The 18,941-nt window shown below is 33.5% G+C and overlaps 1 protein-coding gene and 1 long non-coding RNA gene across 2 annotated transcripts; both read left to right on the top strand.

Annotated features, from left to right (window-relative positions):
• The first annotated feature begins 2,512 nt into the window (after nucleotides 1-2,512).
• Nucleotides 2,513-3,720, top strand: LOC133290550 (uncharacterized). Its single transcript, XR_009748686.1, has 3 exons — nucleotides 2,513-2,566; nucleotides 2,648-2,906; nucleotides 3,617-3,720. It is a non-coding gene; the product is annotated as an uncharacterized LOC133290550 (long non-coding RNA).
• A 9,241-nt stretch (nucleotides 3,721-12,961) lies between these two features.
• On the top strand, nucleotides 12,962-17,982 carry LOC133290557 (probable 26S proteasome regulatory subunit p27). The gene is made up of 5 exons (XM_061488653.1): nucleotides 12,962-13,150; nucleotides 13,247-13,307; nucleotides 13,721-13,825; nucleotides 15,977-16,340; nucleotides 17,729-17,982. Exons 1-5 carry the CDS (start codon nucleotides 13,010-13,012, stop codon nucleotides 17,748-17,750), a joined length of 693 nt encoding a protein of 230 aa, XP_061344637.1. The 5' UTR covers nucleotides 12,962-13,009; the 3' UTR covers nucleotides 17,751-17,982.
• The last annotated feature ends 959 nt before the right edge of the window (nucleotides 17,983-18,941 follow it).

Raw genomic sequence — 18,941 nt, 5'->3', positions numbered from 1 at the left:
TGTCCCTTTCCCACTTCCCTCTCCAAGGCCCTTTCTCTTAGAAATGAAGACGCTCGCTCCTTTTTCATGTTGTCGCTTCTTCAGGTCACTCATTTATCCTTCTTTCTCATGAAATTTTTCTGGGTTTTTTTTTTATATTTGCTATTTGGTTAGGTTTCCGGTGGAGTTGGGTAGCATAGAATCGATGATACCTTTGCATAGTGCGGTAGCTTCAGCACGATTAGTATCAAGTTTGTGCATTGAATCTCTATATTGGTGTTTAGTTCCTCAAGGTGAGTTCATGAGTAATGTCCTTGTGGGTGTGTGAGATTGAACTTGAGGATAAGAATGTTCTTGAAGAAACCCTCACACTCACAATCCCCTGATCCTCTTCTTATTCTTCCCTCGTCATTGTCTACGATCAACTCGACAGCTACATCACCGACCCAATGAGCTCCTCCGAAAGTTTCCAGAACGAGGGGTTTTTGTGGCTTAGACTGTAACTAACTACGCTTGTGTCATTTGTGGTGCTTGTACAGGCACTTGCATTTAAAATGGCTTTGGAAGCAAAGGGCCTCTCATCAAATGTCTACGTTGGGATGCGGTGCTGGTACCATTCACTGAAGAAGCAGTTCAACAAGTAAGTTCGTTTACTTTTTTGGTCAAATGTCACCACTCTGCTTTTTTCTCATCATTGCTTAAAAAAATTGAAGGATATATGGTGTATTTTGTTTCAATTTTTACCATGGAGTCCATTGAAGAGTAGGAAAGCTTAGCTTTGCTTCCAGGAGTCCATTGAAGATTCCTTCTATGTGTATCTTGTTTTTTTCTTGGGGTAGTACTACTAGACCTTCACCTTCATGGTGTTCTACCTCTGACTCTGGGAGTGACCATGCGACCCTATTACCCTTGTTCAAGGCAGCATGTTCCTTAAATATCTTCGGAGTCTCTAGCAACGATGCAAGGAGGGGGTATTTATCTTCTAGAGCTGATCCTTTTTCACAAGCTTTCTCAGAAGGTCGATTGGATTCTAAAAAATCTTTAGCCTGCCTCGATATCTCCTTCGAAAATCCTATTTGGAAATGAATGCTCTGTATATACATATCATCATCTACACGATCCTCTCGTTCTAGAAGGTCCAAAGCTTCCTTCAACACTCCATCAAACATTTGTTCTAGACATGAGCTCTCTATTCCCTTCAATTGTTCCATCATAGGATCCCTTGTAGGAATTATTGTCTGTGATATGTTAGCTATATCATTCACATCCTGAAAGACCAACGCTAAAGCAACAATAGGGAACTTCCCACGAGCCCAGAAATGAGGATTCCCTCCATTGCCTCTAAAGTCAAACCATTCTGGAATCTCAGTTTGGGGCATCACAACTTCTAATCCACGTATCTCTTTTGACACCTATCATATCACAAAAACCAATTTTGTTAATAAAATAAGAGAAATATACATCATAACATACTCTCTTTAAGGTGTAAAGAAATAGTGTGCAAACGTTGTTTTCCTAAGATAAAGGTATAAGATTTTAGCACAAGTAATAAAGTGGTGATACCTGAGACCATAACATGGTTGACGTCTCTCTAGTTAAGGAGAAGCAGTATCCTACATCTACTTTCTGAATAGTATATGGCAAATCTGAAATGTCCTCAAGCTCACACAGCGATGGACATTAAGAATCCTCTATGAACCTTGTAAGGATTCTCGAAGTTGAGAACATCCTCCAATTTTAAAGGCAACAACATTTGGCAACATCAATAAGCTACTTGGTAGATATCTGAGTTTCCTGCTACCTGGCATCTCAATACAAACAAGCCCAATAATATTACCAATGCTCCACGGTGTGTTCTTATATTACTAGCCTATTTAATCCAGTGCTCCACGGGTTGCATTTTTGTATCATCATGGTTTGCTTCTAAATGTTCACAACAGTGCTCTCAAGCAAAGAATCGCTGCCCTGGCACAAGCCAAGATCTTCGAAGATGGTACTTGATTTACCTATTATCTGTTTCTGAACTATATTATCTGCATTGATTGTTCTTATTTAAGAAGCTGATTTATTTATTTATTTGGTAAACTAGAAGCTGATTTTATTACTGAATGATTTTGTTAATGTTGAAACAATTAAGTTTAAATAAGAGATAATGTTTCAAGGCTTTAAAAGCTATAAGAACCTTTTAATAAGATGTACAACTTTTCTGAAATTATTATTTGTTAAGAGTTAGTTTTGTATCTGATTAAAGTGTAAGAGTATGCTACTTGCTATAGGATTAGTTTATATTTTTATTTTATTTTTCAAATGTGAAATTAATCTGAGTTTTACATATCTAACTGCAGCAGTCACGTGATGTGTTTACTTTAAAGAGAGGATGATTGGAATGCAGGGAAACCCATTTGCACCAGTGACATTAAAGAGAGGATGCTATCCAATTTTGCATGTGCCTCCAATTTCCAAATGGTGGGTGAGGAATTGTAAACAACATTCGTGTTGCTGCTATCCTTGGTTCCACATTGAATGGAGAGTTCGAAGATGTCAAGCTCTTGAATGATGTCCTAATCGAAAAGAATAAGGAAACTGGGTCTCTCTCTCTCTCACTCTATGAGTTTGTGTATTGAACAGATTGGTTGAGGCTTAACTGACATGTGAAATCCTTTGGTAGATGGGACACTCCAATTCATGTGGATGCAGCCAGTGGTGGATTCGCGCCATTTCTTTATCTAGAGCTTAAGTGGGACTTCCGGTTGCCACTAGTGAAGAGCATCAACGTTAGTGGACATAATCACATAAATATGATCTAGTCTATGCAGGAATTGGTTGGGTCATCTAGAGAAGCAAGGAAGACCTTCATGAGGAACTCATCTTCCACATTAACTATCTCTGAGCAGATCAACCCACCTTCACCCTCAACTTCTCCAAAGGTAACATACAATTCACACGCTCAATTGTTCTAACTACTAACTAGAATAGACCTGAATTACTTTCTTTCAATTTGTACCATTTATATTAGTCGTTTATTATGCATTATAGTGATTTCTTTCATAAAATATGCAAGGTTGGAAACTTTATTATTTTCATTCAAGGTTGAAAACTTTCAAATTTCAGTTTCAATTTCACAATTAATTTCCAAATTCCACTTTCAATTTCACAATAAATGTCATTTACTATTTTCTTTTAAGGTGAAAACTTTGAAATTCGAATTTCAATCAATGTCATTTAGTGAAAACTTTGAAATTCGAATTTCACAATCAATGCATTTAATATTTTCACTTAAGAAGCACGAGAGACTTCTGCATGTTTGACACCTCTCCATCCCTCAAGCTCCCACGGTTACTGCCTTTTGACCAATTGTCCAAACTTTTCAATTCCATTCCAAGTTACTACCCATTTCTTAAATTTATTTTAAAAACATGATCTTAAAATATACATAATTTTGAGGCTATGTCCAGAACATAGGGTATTATATTTGTGTTTAGATTAAATCATTAAATTCTGTTCTTGTGAATATTTTAGATTAAATCTTATTTTCATAGTTTGTTTGAGCAAGTAATGATATTACAGTAAGTATTGCAATGCAGTGAGGAATTTAATAATTCACCACGAAAATGAAAGTGATGCTGACATTAAACAGATGGCAGAACAGAAGAGGAGGAAGTCCAATTTGCAGCTACAAATGATGATGAAGTGATGAGGTTGAGCGCAGAAATTGTGAGACTTAGTGAAGAGAACACTCGCAAGTTCCATTATGTATTGTAGTTTTTCAAATTCTTTGTATACGATTCATATTTTTCATTATGTTAGTTTTAATTTGTAAATGTGATATTAAATACAATTAATATTTTTCATAATGTATTGTAGTTTTTGGGCATTGATCTTAGTTTAATTGTGCATTATATGCTTGAAAATCTTATTTATTTATTGAATCAAAATTCATATGAAAGATATTTTTTTAAAAAAATTAATTCAAATATTATTGGTGAAATTTAATCAATTTTTAAAAAATTAATTCAAAATTTTCGACGGAAAACAAATTTCGTCGAAGATTTTCGATGGAAACGAATTTCGTCAAAGATTTTTCACCGAAACAAATTTCGTCAAAGATTTTCTACGGAAAATGGATTCCGTCGAAGATTTCCACGGAACAAATTTCGTCGAATATTTTCCACGGAAACAAATTCCGTCGAATATTTTCCACGGACACAAGTTCCGTCGAAGATTTTTGATGGAAATAAATTTCGTTGAATACTTTTGACCGAATTTTTAATTCCGTGAAAAAATGGGCTACCAACGAAGCAGAATTTGACAGCTTGAATTCTGTTTAAAACTTCAATTTTGACGAAATTTATACCATTTTTGACGAAATTTTTCCGTCAAAAAAATGGACTTTTTTAGTAGTGTTGTATTGCAACCCTTTATATTCCTATTCAAACCTCTCCTTTCTTGTGGCACAATTGCCATTGTTGAGAAAGCTTATGCTAGATGTTGGAGTGTTTTTTGATGGTAGCTAAACAAACATATGAGAAAATAATCATAGTAATCTCAAGGTTATCTAACTATAAGATTTTCAACCGCATACGCACAGTAAAATAACCATTTTATTGTTATCAAAAAAAAAAAAAATAACCATTTTATAAACATATAAGTCATTCTTGCTAGAAATGAGTGTTTGAATGTTAACTTTAAAAACAAAAAACCTAAAATCCTACTCTCTTTTTTAATACTTTTTTATTTAAGTTAAAATCCCTGTCTTTTAGGAAAAACAAAAACCAAAAGTTAAATTTTTTTTTCAAAATCTAAATTTGCTCAAACCCCAACTCCATCCAATCTCACCTTTGTATCTATCGTTGTCACTGTCATCGCTACCTCCTTTACCATAGCAACCACCACCACCACCACAATCATTGCCCCCTGCCACCACCCATACCACCGCTACCACCCCACCTCCACCACCCTGCTAACACTATTTTTGCCTCCACCATCCCACCACTGCCATCACCACCTCCCTTTTGCCGCCATTAACTCCAAATCTTGCTTCCATATTTTATTTTTACATGTCATTTTTGTAATTTTATACATAAAAAGTGCTTTTAAATTTTAATATACAAATAATTTTTTAAATTAAAAGTTCTTTTCACATGTTATATCTAAATGCAAAATAACTTTAACGTAAAAAAATCCTTCGAAAATAAATAAGATATATATTTTTAGGATATGTTATTCTGTTTACCATTGTTTATACCTGTCAACACCGTTAGATTACAATCTCATCTAACGATGGAGATTTGCGGAGTAAATAAACCTGTTTGTCCATTTCTTTCTCCTCGTTGCCTCCCATACCCTTTCTCTCTATCGCACCATATCGTACAAGAAGAACTTTAGGTATCGTACCCACAACAAGCTCACGGCTTCGCACATTTGAAAATTGTAGATTTGAAACAAATCCAGTTGGGGTAGGCAACCTTTTTCACTTTTTTTAATCTTATTTTTGTACATTTTAAAGTCGCACATTTGCTCCTCACGGTAATACTTGTTCATTCATGAGAGTTAGCGTCATATAATTTGACAACATAATTCACCAATTGATCAAGTGTCCCATATAACAGCCTGTTGTACACTGGTATTAACATTAATTATGATATTAAGCGCAGTTACAATCACAGCAATTCATTTATAAAAATGCGAGTAAACTTTTTCCGTTTATTACGCGAGCGTTTAAAACAATAAAAGCGTAATAAATAAAAGCTGTGACCGTAACTGTAAACTCTTTGCGGAATAATTATTTAAACAACTTATATAACTTATTTTACAACTCTCAAGTCACTAAGGGGTTCCCATAAACTCACTTAGCCAAAGTTGCAAGTAGATTCATTCGAAGAGGAGAAGTAGACTTGAGCATGAAAAGTTGCAAGATTTGGTTTTCATTAAGTATAATCAAGCACTCAAAGAACGCTTTGACAATCGTGATTTGATTGACCCCATTCTCCTAAATGACATTGATGATAGTAATGAGTGGTTGCTAGGAGGTGGGAATGATGAAAATGCTAAAAATGACTTTGTTTTTGGTGATGATGGCTTGACTTGGGGAAATGTTGCAACTGCAAGTGGGGCTAGCCAACCTTTACAGTATACTAGGCGACGGACAAGATTGCAAGGGCAAGCTAGAGAAACACTTTCAAGCTCTAAGGGAAGGGGAAAACAAAAAGGAAATGCAACTATAGAAGTTGAGGAAGAAGATGAAGAGGAACAAAGTGGTGATGAAGACATTGAAGAGGAAAAAGAAGAGATTTACAACTTAGAGACAAGTGAAAGTGAAGATGAAGATTTGGATGCTCATGATTCCAATTCGGATTAGTTCCTTAAGTTCTTTGATAATTGATTATGACATCTCACTTAAGTGCCAGTTTGAATTTTTTGCCACTTTATTTTGTTGTGTTACATTATTTGAGACTTTAGTTCCTCCAATTTGCTTATGGTTTGAACTTTAATGTTTGAAATCATTTATGTTTGAGTTTGACATCCTTCAAATTTGTTTTTTATGTCACATTTTCATTTTTAAAATTTTATATTTATGGAGTACAATTTAGTGTATCACTTAGGTACACTTTGCACAGTAGCGTTGTAACGTTACACGTTATAGCGCTATAGCAGTTTAGAGGGTCGGCCGCTACGCGCCGCTATCCGAGATTAATAAGTATGGGTAGGATATGGTGCGATAGATAGAAAGAAGAGAAGAGAGAATGGGTGTGGAAGATAGTAAGGAGAAAGAAAGAGGGAAAAAAATTTATTTTATTCCGTAAATCTTCACCTTTAAATGAGATTGTATTCTAACGATGCTGAAAGATGTAGACAAGTGATAGAAAAAATAAAGTAGATAGAATAACCTATCATTTTTTTAAAAATTTGTACTGCACAAAAATCAAATCAAATTAATTTAATTGAATAAATTTGAATTCTACAATACAACTTAACTAATTTTTTTTTGTTTTACAAATCGCCCAAACTAAGAGATATTTATTGTGGGGCTACTATAATGTCGAGTGCTAAATCATAATAAAGCATCCCTAATATATAACATAATGTTAAACCCATTATTTTAGGGTCACTGTCACATCAAATATTGGTTAAAATTATATATTCTTTTTGCCTATTTGCTTCCCTCCCATAGTCCCATAGACTTAATAAATCAACTTGGGGCTATCTAGGTTTAAAATGACTAAAAAAAATTTCTTTTATTTTTTTTTCGCTTCTGTGGCCCAGTATCCTGTAGTCTTCTTTACAGACATGTGATTCAATGTTAGGAGCTGTTTGGTTGAAGGCATTTGTTGAGAATGATAGATAAATGAGTAGTGGGAATATCAGATACCTACATTTGGTTGAAGGTGGTTCCTGACTTAGCTACCTAAATGGGTTCCTAGCAAGGGTCAGGATCATTTTACACCAGTGTAACTTACACTCTCATTCTTGTCCACTGATTCCACTTATATCTAAGGGTTCAAATTTTTTAATAATGTGAGCCATTTGATACAAGTGGATCAATGATCAAGATTGAGTGTAAGACTTATAACTCTTACACTAGTGTAAGAATATCCTGCCCCTCCTACCAAACGTATTTGCATATCAATTTGAAGACATATTGCCGGCCAAAGTTACCCTTCTCCTAGGTGGTATTAGTGAAAAATTGGATATTTTCTCACAAGGAAAAGGTGCCCAAAGACGAGCATACCCTTCTCGTAGTTGTTTGGGATCTATGAGCCACTTGGCATCCAAATTGAACTCTCCAACAAAGTGAATCTCGTTACCAGATCCCATTCTACTTTCCCTCAAGAAGATGTGAAACTAAGTAGTATAACAAGTAACAGAATCACTCACACACAACAAAAAGACCATGCCCTTCAATACACTACAAGGAACAACTCAAAGACACGTGGTTGAAATGAATCAAAGGTACACAACAGCAAAGAGGTAGCTTTCATTTCTGGGTTTGACAAAAGAATTGTTTAACTGGGTACCCAAAAGTCACCTTTCCCAATAAAGAGTTTAGAAGCACCCACCAAAACTAATGAATGAAGTAAAAGGTTGAAAAGAGGCACCAAAACTAAATGACCCAGATGGAGATTTGGGACAAAATGGAGAAGATGGTTGGTGTAGTTGGATGAGAAGAGATGAACATTGGGATTTGACTTGATGTGTACGGGTAGAGTAGCATGCCACCGTAAATAAATTTTACAAACAGGGTTATTTTCGTAAAGTTACCTAATATTTCTATCTATATTTTACCTACAACCAAACATAGATTTTAAAAAAGTTATCTAATTTCTCCGGTAAATTTTTTTCCAATCAAACAACTTTTTTTTACATTTTCCTACCTATCTCACTTTCCAACCACAATTTATGAGAAACCACAATTTTAACTAAATGGATCCACTTTGAATTTCGTAGGGATCTCGAGACTAATTTTTTTTTGTAAGAGACTAAAATTTAGACCATATTTTTTATTAGGGACCCAAAAAAGACTTTGCCCATAAATTATTATCCAGAGCATTTCCACTGTTCCACATATAATTTCACTAAACTTCAAATAGGTCCGTATAATTTACAAGTCTTTTTTAACAAATTTGTTATACCTCTATCAATTTTTGAAGAGTGAATATTCAAATTAATCCTCCAAAGATACGTAGGACATCACGTTAGTCCTTAGGGGGTGTTTGGTTCAAGTTTTTGGAGAGGATTACCGGTAATCCTTCTTTGGTAAATGTAATTACCACGTTTGGTAGAAGGAATAAATTACGATTTCCGGATATCCAAGGATTACCGGTAATTTGATTTATAAAGAAAAGTCACTATTCAGATTACCAAAAATAATATGGTAATTCGGAATACCAATCAGAATACCAAGTAAAGGGAAAGCACAACAATAAATTTTGAGACAAAAATACCCCAATACACATAAAAATCTAGACCCAATCTATCAATTACAAAAGTAAAAATAGTTTGGGGTTATTTTTGTAAAATAACCTCATATTCCAAGTCATATTTCGTTCTAAACCAAATATGGAATCAGTAATTTTTACCCAGTATTCCCGGTAATATTTTGGCGAACCAAACACATCTTTCGTAAGATTCCAAGTAAACTCAATTTCTACTGAATTCCCATTAATCATGATTCCCGGTCACCAAAAAATTTCTCCTGTACCAAACACATAGTTAACGATTTTGCACATCAATTTAATCCATGCATCTTTTGACATTAATTTGATTTTATAAGTTGTTACTTTTTTTACATTACAAAGCACTGAATTTATATCCAAAATTTCTATCGGACCAAATTGATATCTTATGCATTTTCAAATTACTAATTTGAACAAGGTTGTTAAATCGCAATACGTATCATGTATTGTTTGGTCTATTTTTTATATCATGTATCGTGAATCGTATCTAATCATAAGAAACAGAAACATAATTTAAAAATATATATTAAAATATTTATTTAGTTATTTCTTTTATTAATATAGAATTTTTATATTGATTTTTGAGTTTAAATCACAAAACAAATCTTTATTTTCTTTTCCTTATTAATAATAATTTTTTAGATTTTTTTAATTAAAATCATAAACTAAATCTTTATTTCTTTTTTTTTTATAAAAATTATAAATTTTGATTTAATTTTCATATCGTATGATACACTATACGTATCGTATTGTACGATATAAATCCCGTTCTGATACACCTCACAATATGTATTGTTGTATTTGTGAATCATATCGTATTGTTCGAATGATATCGTATATCGTACTATAAATTGAATATCTATTCTTGCTAACCGCAACCGCGATTTGACAATGTTAATAAATATACATTTATATATCAAATAGTAGTAGCTCAATTGGTGCATAGGAGCTAAGCAGGTGGGGGTGAAAGCATGCGTTTGAATCTCTCTAGTACCACCTTTGTGAGGGGTTTAAAGCCTTAATCCTGAACCCGTCCCGAATCGAATTAGTTGCGAATCAATGAACCGATTGGAATATTTCCCAAAAAAAAATATACATTTATATATACTTCTAGATCCCATTCTTTGATATGGTTATATGTTAAAGAAATTAAATTATAAAATTTTATAATTACTGATATTTTAATTGAAAATTAGCTAAATTATTATGACTGTTTAAATATTAAAAATATAAAGACTTAGTTAATTATAATAAAAAAAAATTCTTAACTATTTTCAGCTATATTGCACCGACACCGACATGGGACATGAGACACGATACGACATGACACTTCGACACGTTAATTCTACAAAATATTAGATTTCTTCAACACGTTAGGACACATTTTGATACTAAATAATATTTTTAATTTATGTAATATATATTATATTTAATATTTAATAATTTAGCAAAAAAATAAAACTAAACTTATAAAATCCATTATTTTTGTAAAGAAACGTAAGGTGTAAATATTTATTATTATATTTTCAAATTAAAAATCTCTTATACACTTCAGTTAAATTTATTAAGTATCCATTTTTAATTTTTATTATATCAGTTTGGTAAAACATCAATCAATTTTTCATGATATATAATAAAATTTCAAATATTATAGATGTCGGAGCATGTCAGAGTATTGGGGAGTATCAGACACGAACTTCAAATTTTTTTGAAGTATGGCTGCAACATAAATTTCCAGGGGGAAGGATGTTGTAACTAGGGGTGTTAATGGGCCGGGCCGAGCCGAGCTTTGATCTTAAAAGGCTAAGCTTGTGTTTAAATGCGTCAGCTTGATCAAGCATGTTACCTGTTATGAATATAATTATCGGCCTGTGGCCTGACTTATTTACAAAAAATAAAAGCCTGATTTAGCCTGTTTTAAAAAAATAAGACAACAAAAATTCATCCAAACAGAATGTACAATCAACAACACTAGTAATTCCATAAATATTCATAAAGTCAATGTATATCCAAATAACATAATATAAAACCAAATCATTCAAAAAATTTGTTTAACCAATAAAATAGGGTGAAATAGATTATGGAGAGAGTGGGGGGGGGGGGGGGGGTGATTACAAGTAGTATAAAAAATTTAAAAAAAAATAATATACTAGGTCAGTCTGAGAGGCTCTAAGACCGAACTTGAGGCCTTTTTATTAAACGAGCTTTTATACAAGTCAAAACCTGATTCCAACGACCAATTTAGGCATGTAAGCTCAGGCATTCACGAGCCAAGCCAAAGGCTCCTGGTTCGTTTGTCACCCCTAATTGTAACACTACTAATGTTACTACCAATCAATTTCACTGTTAGATCGATTATGTGGATCTAACAGTTATATTTGTTTTCATCTTTGTATGGTTATGATTCCCCATATTTAATATTTTATATTTATTTTCACCTTTGTATGATTATAATTTCTAATATTTAATGCTTTCACATTAAATATGAGGAATAATAATCATACAAAAATGAAAATAAATATAATCTTTGGATCAACATAATTGATCTAACGGTAAAATTGATTGGTAATAACACTAATTGGTTGTTATAATATCTTTACCCTTAATTGTATATAGTTTTTACATAATTTTGAAATAAGTTATTATATCACTGAGCACATGGATGAATTCAACGGCAGGGATGATTCTAACTTTTTTTATCTTTGGTTGAAAATTCTAACTTAATCAGTAATCAGTTCGAATTTTGTAAATAGAGATTTTATGCCTTTATGATACTGCTTGAACCCAATTACTCCGGAAATCAAATAGGGTTTTATAAAAGTTACGTGGGAGGAAAAATAATTCTGTCATGTTATAGAGATTCGTTTTTTGTATCTTAGATTTTTTTTTTATGCTTCAAAAAATGCAGGTCTCTTAAAATGTTATGTGTGTAGAAAAAATGATTGTATCATGTTGCATGATGAATATAAACTCTATGTGTGTAAGAAAAATGATTGTATCATGTTGCATAATGAATATAAACCCCAATCAAATAACCAGTGAAAGAAAAAGTTACTATAGTCAATTAAGTTTTTTAAATTGTAACTGTAATTTAACTAACTTTTCAATTAAATTATCATCAATTATAAAATTTTATAATTAAATTTCTGCAACATATAACCATATCAAAGAAGGGAAATGTTTTTTTTTATGTTGTTGGAGATAGTTATCTTATGTTAGTGAAATAAAATTATAAAAGGAACCCACAAATAATTGAAGAGAGAAAAATAGAAGTATGACCTACCTTTGTTATGTGTACGTACAGAGGTGAGACTCACCTTTGTTATGTGTACGTAGAAATTTGATTTATCTTATGTTGAATGAGATAAATATAACCCATCAAAAAATGGACTCTCTTTGTACTAAAAAAGAAAAAAGAATGGACTTTCTAGGTGTATATAAGTTAAATATTTATTAACTCTGTCAAATGACGATTGCGGTTACAAAGAATTAGATATTCAAATTAGTCATCTGAAAATTGGGATAGGATATTATAAGAATCAAGTAGTATTATTATTAATATTATTATCAGTCAATTTTATCATTATATAAATTATGTTGATCTAATAATTATACTTATTTTTATCTTTATATGTTTATGATTCCTTATATTTAATGTAAAAAATCATAATAATAAAAATATTAAATATGAAAAATCATAATCATACAAAAATAGAAATAAATATAACTATTTAATTAACATAATCAATCTAGGGGAATGATCCGTTTACAATTTTTTTTTACAAATTTTTGCAAATTACACTATGTACTTCTGGGATGGAAGAACATAGTATAACCTAGTGTTTTCCCGAAAAAACATAGCGTATTTTGTTAGAGTTTGTAAATAAAAAGTTTGTAAATTTAAATCTCTCCATTAATTTAATAATAATTTGATTGATAATAATATTAATTAGTTATTATACTAAATTACTAGTTAACAGTTAGCACTAGGAAACCACAAGAAGTCAAAAACCTTAAAACCAGTAGGGCATGATAAACTGTTTCAGTGTCTCTGCAAAATAGAAGGAAATCTGAGAATGGTGGCGACGAACGTGAAGGCAGAAACCATGTCTTTGATGGACAAGCGGAATGCGGTGGAGGCTGAGATGAACGCCATCATCGCTCGCCTCTCTCAGCCTGGCGCTCCTGGTCTTTCCGGAAATCTCGTTGATTCTGAGGTTTTCTCCTTTCTCTTTTTTCTTTTCTAAGATTTCCCACAACACAAATTTTAAGTATCTAATATTACTTGAAAGTGACGATGCTTGATTTTCTAGGGCTTTCCTCGTACGGATATTGATATTCCAGCTGTTCGAGCTGAACGACGTCGTCTTGCAGGTTGGTCTTTTCAATCGTATATTAACAATATTGATTAACATAAATTTTGCGCTAAAAATTGGTACAAAATATTGATGCACTAAATACGGGGTTTGAACTTTGAAGGCCATAATCTCTCATGGTTTAGCAAGTACCAATTTCTAAGTGTTGAATAGTTTAGTTAACTTTTTAAGGGTTTCAATTCAAGTCTCACTGTATTATAAGTGAGGGATAAGTATTGAGACACTCGTATAAATTATAACACATGGATTATTTTTCAGCATCTTCTGTCTTACATGGCATCATGTGTTATAATTTAAGTGGATGTAGCATTGAGTCCTACAGGAGCACTAAAAATTTTCTCCTCGGGTAGTGTCATTGTTACGTCAACGTGCTGCCATTTTGCTCTTTTGTAATTTTTATTCTCTTTGCAGAGCTGCGTAATGACCACAAGGAGATAACTGAGAAAATAAATCAAAATATACAAATTTTACACTCAGCAAGACTTGGAAATAGATCATCACCCTTCCAGAGTTCAGGTAGCACCATAAAATCAATCTTCTTATATCGTTTGTTTGAAGTAACTTTGGCTTCTTATTGATGTTACATAGTGGAACATTCTTTGCTCTTGAAGACAATATATTCTGCATCACATATGTACAAGTGACATTTGTTAGGTTTTTTTCACTCAAACCACATGATTCTTCATTGAACTTGATTTAGGGTACTTCCTAAAAGTAAGTCAGAGTGTCAGACTATGTCCCTATACTATCCATATCCAAATAGAATTAAATCAATTAGAAGCTTGTAACTTTTTAAATGTATTCGCAAGGTATCTAACTTCCTAACATATAAATTTAAGGGGCTAATGGGGTCATTTGGTACTCAAATGAAACACAACTTCGGAACCAATTTACTATTTCTGCATAACTTTAATTTCTAACCAGCTATTTATTTTAACTTGTTAACCTACATTCACCCACTCATTTGCTATGAAATTCTACCTATATGTGCTTCTAATATACATCATGTTTATTGCATAAATCTGATCATACCAAACTCATGTACTACAACTATCAAACAGCCCTGATTCCAAGGTAACGGCAATAGAACTCCAAATCTGCAAAACATGTGCCACCATGGTACAAATCTGGTTAGTGAGACAGTAGTTTGTAGAATTTAATAAAGTAAGAGACATCATTAGTAGAATTGGGCTGTTTTATTGATAATAAAAAGGAAATAACAAGAGATCATTCTCTTCAAGGAGCACTCTCCTATCTTCTGAGATTTCTCTCAGCCTAAACTTAAAACAAATTTCGGTCTACCTATAGGAGATTAGCCTCCTCCTATTAAGATAAAAGACTTTCAGCATAAAGATAAGATAGCTAACTAAAAAAAAGAGATACTATAACTAACAATCCCAATCCTATCAACTTATGGATTCAAATAATTCAAAAGTGCCCGGCTATAATAACTAATCATGTGGCTAACTAACATGATCATCTGATTAAGGTGATATAACATTATCTTCTGGTTCTGGTGAAGTTGATCTGATCTTTCTGGTATATACTTTTAACGGCTGAGGACCTCTAATGTTTCAGATCGTATCACACCACCTAGATCTTCTATATAAATCAAGTTTATTACATAAATTTGACAGCTCCAAACTCATGTACTACAACTACCAAACAGCCATGATTCTATGGTAACAGAAATAGATCTCAAATTCTGCAGAACATGTGCCACCACCTAGATCTTTTGGTAGGGCTACATATATAATCTATCCAGTCAATTTCAATTTGTATTATGCCACGATCCAAGCATCAATTTAGAATCAAGTGAAGGTAAGTGCAGTCCACAGAGAAAGAAGAGAAGTACATAGAAGGTGGGTGATAAATCCTATTAAAACTAATAAACCAACAAAACAGGGATACCATAAACAGAAAGGTCTCACCAATTCCTTTGCGAATCCATAATAGCACCCTGCTGCCTCCCCCACCGATGTCAAGACTGTGAACTCTGCTGACACCTATGGAGAAGCCAAACAACCATTATACATAGAGTTGCGAGGGAGGAAATCTCTGATGAAAAATTCTAGCTTTATTGTCAAACTATAAGCACATCAACCCTGCAAAAGCCGCCCACTTCTAAAAGATCTTAAAATCTTTCTTTCAACTTAAGCCCCAAAAAGAATTGTTCCAAAGAGGTTGGACAAAGCCACTGCTCCTCAAAGATGCCAAAATCTGATTGTAAATTTGCCATGCAGCCTTGCAGTAATACAACGTAAGAAAAGATGATTGTTTTTCATTGCATTTTGATGTTAAAGTAACTAATTTTCAGATTTCGCAATTGTATTGTTTTCTGAAGTGGGAAGTATGAACGTCTGCTTTAAGCATTTCTTCCTTTCTTCTATGTTTTATTTGAAGGAATATTACTCTCCATATAAGAATATTACTGATATTCATTACATCATGTTGTATGTTTACCTTTATGCTAAGGTATGATGATGGTTCAGATTATTAATTTTCAGATTTCACAATTGTATTGTTTTCTGAAGTGGGAAGTATGAACTTCTGCTTTAAGCATTTCTTCCTTCATTCTATGTTTTCTTTTGACGTAATATTACTCTCTATATAAGAATAACTGATGATATTCATTACATCATGTTGTATGTTTGACTTTCTGCTAAGGTAATGATGATGGTTCAGATACTCAATCTTCTTCAGCTGTAGATGCTGTTGCATCAACACCATCACAAAATGTCCTTCTCAGACATTCCCCCAACTCCATGGATGTGGATGTGCTAGTCAGTAGACCCTTTGCAATGGTTGACGAGATAGCAGATGCATCACCAGCAGTAGAGGATGGTTTACAACTTGGAGATCAAATTTTGAAATTTGGCAATGTGGAAGCAGGTGATAATTTGCTCCAAAGGCTTTCTTCTGAGGCTCAGTCAAACCTGGGCCGTACAGTTGCTGTTGTTATCATGAGGCAAGGCTCAGTGATCAACTTAACTATCACACCTAGAGCTTGGCAAGGCAGAGGTCTTCTGGGGTATGCCTACTGTCCCTATTATTTTGTTCTTTATTATCTAGTGTGCTTTTAGTACCATACGGTCCATACCAGTTTTGTTTTAGAAAAGAGGTAAACATAACTAAAAATAAAATTCCATTCCTTTTACTTTGTCCTACCTTTCCCAAGTCCAATACCCTTGTTGAGATATATAAAACCATTAACGTAATCTCACCCAATAGCTTAAGCTTTTGGGTTGAATCGGTTTTTTACATGGTATCAGAGCCTCGTGTCCCGGGTTCGATCCTCACCGCCCCCCACTTTCTTTGAAGTGGAATTTCTTTCTTCGCACAGGTAGGTGGGCCTGTGCATTGTCCACCCTTCAAGCCCAGTGGGCTTTCGTGTGAGGGGGCGTGTTGAGATATATAAAACCATTAACGTAGCTTCACCTAACAGCTTAAACTTTTGGGTTGAATTGGTTCTTTACAACCCTAATTGACCATTTATTCTACTTAGAAATCTTGTCTAAATATGTCAAAAAATTGGTATATTCTTAAAGCCAATACAACAAATTACTACAGGGTGTTTAGAGTGATTGAAGAACTTTGATAGGTTATTATTTCTCTGGAATTCTTCTAGAGATATCTTTTATCTTGACTTTTCTTTGACCTAAGTGCTACTTTTTTCTTGAGCTGCTTCAATTGGAGGTATATTTGATTTTCCTACTTCCTGTCTTTTTTACTTTTGGTTACAAAATGAGGTCTATGACATAGTATAGCGGAGAGGAATGATAGGCCAAAAAGTTCAATAAGGCTTTGTTTGGGAGTTTGGAGGGGAAGGAAAGGAAAGAAATTCAAGGGAGAGAAAAGGGAAGGAAAGGAAGGAAAATGAAGGGTATTCTCTTCCCTTGTTTGGGAGTCAAAACCCCCCAAATTGGGAGAACTTTAATTTTAAGAAGGGTTTTGTGAAAATCCCTAACTCACTTTTTTAAACTCACAAACAAGGGAAGAGTTTTATTCCCTCCTAAAATTAACTCTCAAACAAGCCCTAAAGCGACAATGAGATCATAGTCCCAAAAGGTCCTATCATGTTTAACATACCAGTGCTGGGGAGCATTGTCTTCAATCATGAAATCACTTTGTCTTGGCTATTTTTGCTCAAAGTCATTGTTGGTTGCACTATTTCCGACAGCAAAATGTTCATATGTGAAAAATTGTTCATTGATCTGAGTTTAATTATTAATTGTGTGGACGGACTTTGTTATTATATTAAATGGCTAGATGCCCTCGAAAATCTCAATGTTCTGTGTTATGGTCTTCGCCAATTCACCATTTATATTCTTTTACCACTAATATAAATTAGTTGAGTTGCTATTAGTGCTGATATATTTATATTTATTGCTAAGCCTTCTCTCTGTTGAATGGTTGCAGATGTCATTTTCGGATCTTGTAGGTGCTATGATTTATTCATCTCATGATGGTGGGTGACGGTTGTTTGTTTCTTTTCTTGCATTTCCGAGACGGAGTTCTTTACCTTTTATTGTTTGTTTTGGCAAGACTCTAAATATGTAGTAAATATTAACGGCGAACCTTTGATTGTGGTGCTCTTTCTTAGTGACTCAATAATGCGCTATGCTTTTTCTGATCGTCTTTCTTTTTAATGAAAAAGTAATCTTAGCTGTCACAATGCCAAATACAAGTTAAGATTTCTTACTTTATGACCCGATTCATACGCTTCTGCAGCTGTCTCGAGATGCAGAAAATAATGAGATCAAGCTCGCTCCACACACAACAGAAATGAAAAACAAGACAAAAAATCATAATCTACATGGTACTATATATTTATAAAGACATCATTCTAGCTCCACAGCATTGAGGATTTAAGTTTAAAGTCATTTACCCGTACAATTTTGTTATATATCACGTGAGCTTGATTCAAACGATTTAGATTGAAGTAAATATATACCTATATAATCATGAATTGTTGCTAGTTCATTTTAAAATTATTGGTTATTTATATACGGGCATTTTATTGTTGGTTAAATATGTTTGGTAAATGATTAATCAATTATCTCAATTATCTCCTAGCATCATAACTAACAGGTAAGTGGTAATTAGTCAACTGGTTAAACTGATTTAGCAGTTAATGTCACATCTCACGTGTGAAGGAAATGTGTATATCATTCATTACTCTTTTAAGCATAGTAGTCAATAGCGGTGTTATTGCGTCGCAAGCCGCACCAGTTGCGCTTTGCGGAGCTTCGCCGCAACCATCCGCGTTGCGTCGCATCATATCGCAATAGCGGCCGTTGCGGTCAAATCTCGCTGCAAGAGTGTTTTTTTATGGTTTTAACCCTAATTTAGTCTCTCTTTCTGCCTTTCTGTTGTGTGTCTCTCTTCTGCCTCTCTTGCTTTCTTTATCGCGCTCGTTTCTTCCCTTCTCTACTTCTCTCTTATATTATTGAAGTTCAATGTGGAAGCTATGAATGAAGAAGTAAAGCTTTGACTGAGAGAAAGAGTGAGGGAGAGAGAAAGAGAGAGAGCAGATGACGAAGAAAAAGTGAGAGAAATAGTAAGAGAGAGAGAGAGAGAATAGATGAAGGAGAAAAGGAGAAACTGTGAGAGAGAGAACGAATGAAAGAGA

Source organism: Gastrolobium bilobum, unplaced genomic scaffold (genome assembly GCF_033153095.1).
Source record: "Gastrolobium bilobum isolate Gb01-03AN ecotype WA unplaced genomic scaffold, APGP_CSIRO_Gbil_v1 utg10711, whole genome shotgun sequence".
NCBI lineage: Eukaryota > Viridiplantae > Streptophyta > Magnoliopsida > Fabales > Fabaceae > Gastrolobium > Gastrolobium bilobum.
Note: the sequence above shows the minus strand (reverse complement) of the source record. Positions and strands in the feature narration are given on the sequence as shown.